The sequence below is a fragment of the Chenopodium quinoa genome, unplaced genomic scaffold (genome assembly GCF_001683475.1).
Source record: "Chenopodium quinoa cultivar QQ74 unplaced genomic scaffold, ASM168347v1, whole genome shotgun sequence".
Classification (NCBI taxonomy): domain Eukaryota; kingdom Viridiplantae; phylum Streptophyta; class Magnoliopsida; order Caryophyllales; family Amaranthaceae; genus Chenopodium; species Chenopodium quinoa.
Genome location: NW_018743689.1, coordinates 1,383,929 through 1,389,387, shown reverse-complemented (window position 1 = coordinate 1,389,387; position 5,459 = coordinate 1,383,929). Strand labels below are relative to the sequence as shown.

At 36.6% G+C, this 5,459-nt stretch overlaps 1 protein-coding gene across 1 annotated transcript; it reads left to right on the top strand.

The window, feature by feature from the left end:
- The first annotated feature begins 582 nt into the window (after positions 1–582).
- LOC110683649 lies at positions 583–2,199 on the top strand. Its single transcript, XM_021860040.1, has 4 exons — positions 583–1,062; positions 1,118–1,289; positions 1,423–1,482; positions 1,565–2,199. The coding sequence occupies exons 1-4, from the start codon at positions 583–585 to the stop codon at positions 2,197–2,199; spliced, it is 1,347 nt and encodes a 448-aa protein (XP_021715732.1).
- The last annotated feature ends 3,260 nt before the right edge of the window (positions 2,200–5,459 follow it).

Sequence of the window (5,459 nt, the reverse complement as noted above, 5' to 3'; positions counted from 1 at the left end):
ATTATATGTTGCATTAATATTCAACCAATTTAGCTTAATAATAGATTGGAGCAAATTAAATATTTTGTTTGTATGCCTTTGAGATCGCAGGAATCACTTTTCACTATAAGAATCGAGTAGAGGCCAATACGGGCGAATGAGACTCCATGACTCACTTCGTACCATCATCCCCGATCCTCCTTTCGTGGTTCCGAACTATATGGAGTTAGTAATCTCATGGATTATGAATGGGGTGTAACCTTCACGGGTCAATCGTTGTTGCCTTCGTTGTCCCTTTATTCGTGGTTTCCTTTTATGATCCTTGAACGGTTTACAAGTTCCTTAAAAACTTGTTGGCGGCTCCCTACTTTATTTGTCCCTAATCGTATTATGTCGATTCCTACTTCCTAAGAGTGCCAAGCATATTCACCACATGCTTTCAACGTAGGCGCACTTCGAGCGACGCCTACAACAGGGGAGCATAGAAGTTGTGGAAGGCTGGAGCTTAACCCAGTTGTAACTTCTGAGTGGTTGTGTAGACATCTGCAGTCAAACATTCAAGAAAATCCTGACATCCCAGTTGAGCCTTTACAAAGACTTTGTATGGAAAGGTACAGGATTGAAGTTAAAAAGAGGCTCTTTTACAAGGTGAAGGCAATGTGTAAGGAGAGGATTCATGGGGGGTTTGGAGAGGCATACTCACTACTGCCTAAGTATGCTGAAATGGTAAAAGAGACTAACCCAGGGAGCTATGCTCTGGTCAGTTGGGGTGAATCAACTGCAAATCAGCCACCAAGATTCAAGGCTTGTTTTTTTTCATTTGCTGCCCAATGTAGGGGATTCTTGAGGGGTTGCAGACCCATAATTGGCATTGATGGAGCTCACTTAAGTGGACATTTCAAGGGAATCTTGCTGACTGCACTTGGGATTGATGGGAACAATGAGATTTTTCTCATAGCTTATGGAGTGGTTGGGACTGAGAGCATTGACATTTGGGGTTATTTTCTAAGGAACATGAAAATCCTATTTGACAAGGAAGGCTGCAGTAGAGATGATTGGACTTTCATCTCTGACAGGATGAAGGTAAGCCACCTTTCAGAAGTTTTTTTTTTTTTTTAATGATGATATATTTTCTTAGGTATTAACTGATAGCTTTGCATGTAAGGTGTTGACACGGCAATCCATGAAACATTCCCTAGAGAAACAAGAAGAGTGTGTTGCCAGCACTTGTACACAAACTGCAAGGCCAAAGGATTCAGTGGTTCAGCCTTCCATAAGCTTTTCTGGATTGCAGCAGATGCATATAATGAGTATGTATTCAACAAAGCAATGAAGAAAATACATGAGTACAATCCTAAGGCTGTTGAATACTTAGAGAGCTGCAGTCTAGGCATAAGTTTGATCCTGCATTGTGTTGTGATCATAACACTACAAATTTTGTAGAATCATTCAACTCATGCACACAACCCTACAGAGATCTCCCTGTTCTGAGATTACTTGAAGGTAACCACACAACGCAGAAATATTTGCTTTAACACAAATGAATTCTTTGTATTGACAGTGTTGTGTCAATGTTGTATTGCAGCAATAAGGCAATGGGAAATGAAGAGGATTGGCTCAAGGTTTGACAAAGCTATGGGCATGGGGGATATGGACCTAACTGAGTATGCCACAAATATTCTGCAAGCAAGATCAGATGAGTATAGGCTATGCTATGCAACACCTTATGGTGGTGATGAATTTGAGGTTAGAGACCAACATGTGCATTTTCCCATAAAGCTAAGCAGAGGCACTTGTGGTTGTGGGAAGTGGCAGCATTCAGGGATCCCTTGCAAACATGTGCTAAGGGTTATATATCACCAAAGGCTACAACCTACTGACTTTGTAGCTCCTTGCTTCAAAGGGAAGGCATACAAGCTTACTTATGCAGAGCATATGCACCCAGTGCCTGACCCAAGTCATTGGCCATCAGTTAACCTTCCTGAGATATTACCACCAATGGTAAAAAGATCTGCAGGAAGACCAAAAAAGAAAAGAAAAAGAGGGCCAAATGAAGCTAGAAAAGGGAAGAGGCACTCTACAGTTAAGTGCAGCTTATGTGGTGAACTGGGGAACAACATGTTGACTTGTGCATCTAGGAAAAAAACCTCAACAGCTGAAGCAACCACATCAAAGGTCGCCTCTCATCCCAAGAAGAAATCAAAGAAAGCAGCAGCATGAATGGACAACAACTCCCCTTCTTAATGCACCCACATCCTGGACATTCAATGTAATTTTTTGAACATAATCACTATAGTGTGTGGTGTGTTGTTTATTTTGACATGTCCATGTTATATTTTTGGGAAATTGATGCAAACAGTTAGCTATGTTTTGAACAGGAAGCTTTTTTTGTATAAACAGGAAGCTATTTTATAGTATGGACATAATTAAATTTCCCACTTTATTAAAATTCATTGCAAATTACATTAATCCATTTCATTTCAACATTACAATCACAATTACAACACACATCAATGCCCCTAATTTCATTATACAATTCAAAACTTTTTGTTGTTGCTTGATTTTCTTCTTCAATTGTTTCACTTCTTCATACAAGTTGCTTTGTGCTGAGTCATCCCTTACAAATGAGCTTCCCCTACTTTGACCTTCTTCTTGCATTTGAGCTTTACACCATTTGAAGCTATTACATGAGACACACTTATAATACAACCTTTGTGGATTACATGTTGACTCCGAGCTTCTAATTGTGTATTTCTTACCACACTTGCAAAATTTGTTTAGAACTATAACATATGCACACTCATTTATTGAGGAAGATGTGTTTGATAGCAAACTCATGATTAGATAACAAAGGACTGCCTTTGTGTGTTCTTAGGGACGAATTTATACAAAAAAAGGGTTGCAACGGCTAGTTTTCCCCCAAAAAAATTAAAATATGTTACAAAAATAACTAGTCGTTGCAACTCATTAAAACAGAGGTGTTTTGTGTAAAACCTGATAAAGTAATGACATTTGGTGAAATATATAAACTCTTTAGTGGCATTTCATGAAATAAGTTTTGCAATAACGAACTGTTAACGTCCAAACTTCATTAATGGCACGTCATGTCATTGTACTGTTTGTGAGTGGCATTTGGTGAATTTTGAAAAGTTGGATGACATTTGGTGAATTTCCAAAGTCCTCAGTGGCATTTGGTGAAATAGCCGTAGATTCATTATAGAGTCTACTTTAGTTAAAACAAATATTTATATTTCTGTATGTATATAATTAAAGCATAAATTCTTTTGTATGAATAGTCGTGCAGTGTTGTCACTTTAGATTTAAAATATTTAACTGAATCTTAAAGTTTATGGTGATAAGCAAGAGGGTTCACCATAATGCATGCGGGGTTAGATATTTCAAAGAAAAACTAGCCTTTTGACCCGTTTAATGCACGGGTTGTTACTTAGGTTATTTTTTCTTGAAAAATGTCGTTGTTGTGTGAAATTTAGTTAGGTATATATATATATATATATATATATATATATATATATATATATATATATATATATAGATACTATAGGGCATGAAATGACACATTGGTTTAAGTTATATTTAAGTTTAGGAGATGAAAAGACCATTTTATTGTTAATGTAATGAACACTAATTAGTTTAACTTTAATTTATTATATTGAATATGAACACTTAATTTTCTTACTTAAATTTGTAAGTTTTAGAATGCATAAAGATTAAAGACTCAAACATTATTTATATATTTTGCTTTTATATTAAAATGGGAATTTAAAAAGAAAGGATTAAGGGAGGTGACATGTGGCATGTGAGTGATTATGCATGGTGACATGTAGCTTAGTATAGATTTATGGTTTGTGTTTTTAAATACTAAGTATAGATTGGGATCAATCTCATAAATAAGTGATGTTAGTTTTGTAATAATACAAGTTTATCACCTTGATAAACATGAGTTATTTATCACGGTGACAAATTTGTAATATTCAAGGAAAAACAGCTAATAGTGTTAGCGGTTTTACCATAAAAAAATTTATTTTTTTTGTTTGCGCTACTCATGGTAAAAACCACTAACACCATTATAATATTGATTGCAGAACCGCTAATGATGCTAGCGATTTTACCATGAACGGTACTTTTTTTTCATTTAATTACAAATTCGCCTTTTGATAAAAGCCTCGTTAATTTTTTCATTGGCCAAAATAAAAGAAAAGAGATTACTCGAAGAAACATGGAGTTACTAAATATTTTATTTATTATTATTTGATGTCGCTCCTAAATTATATATATGTTGCTTTTATGAACTTATGGGGTTATTCATATGAATAAACAAGGTTACCTAACAAATGAATAATAATTATTTTTATAAACGAATATGGTCACTCCATGTGGCTAGCCATACACAAGACTTGCCAAAAACTTGATGTTAATTAATTTAATTACAATTGTGTTTATCTAATTATTGCTAAATATTATTCTAATCATACGTAAAATATGCGTTATTTTCTATACGTAAAATATGAATGGAAAATTTATCTGGAAGGGACATATATGTTCACTAATTTTTCTGGAAATACCTTATATGTTTAAAATGGTCTAAAAGAACCTTATAAGACTATTTTGTTGTTTAGAGAGACCTTAAGGTCGATATCCGGCAACAATTGACTTTTTTCTCCGACGTTGACCTCTCACGTAACCTTAAAAAATTACCCCCGTGTTCTTTTTTTTCCACGATTTTTCTCCAATTACTCCTTTCTCTTCTAACCACCACTAGTCAAATTGCTCCTTCTTAAAAAAAAATTAAATAAAAACAAATAAACAAAAAAATAAATAAGCCAAAAAATACCAACCACTAGTCAACCTCCCCCTTCCCCAACCGACCCACCATAACCACCACCCACTGCCCAACCTGCCGCCCCTCCGGTTACATAGGTGAAACAATCTCCGCCGCGTCGACATCTCCCCCATTCCCCACGATACCACCACCCCGAATCCACCAATGAAACCCCCACCGTCCCTTTCTCAAGCGGCGAGCCGCGCGAAACTCCTCTGCAACGTTCTTCTTCCTCCCTCCCCGAAACTCTAAGCATTCCCCACGAAACCACCGATGAAACCCCTCCCCACTACCAAAAACCCCAAAGCGTTCATCCCACCACCCCGAAACCCTAAGCGGCTAGGATTTTTCGACAATAAGGAGTTTTTGTGGGTTTTGGGAGTGGTTGCGCTGGTGGAGATTAGGTTTCAAGGGAAATTTGAGGGTGGTGATTCATGGGGGAAAGACGACTGGGGTTTCTGTGGGCAATGGGGTTGAATAGCGGCAGCCGGAGTTGTGGGTTTCCGTTGTAGGAGGGGATGGTCATGGCTGGGGTGGGTAATGGTGTTGGTTTTCTGATTTTTTTTTTTTTTAGATTTTTTATTAGGTTTTTTTTTTTTTTTTTTTTTTTTTTTTTTTAGTTTTTAGAAAGTTGGGATTA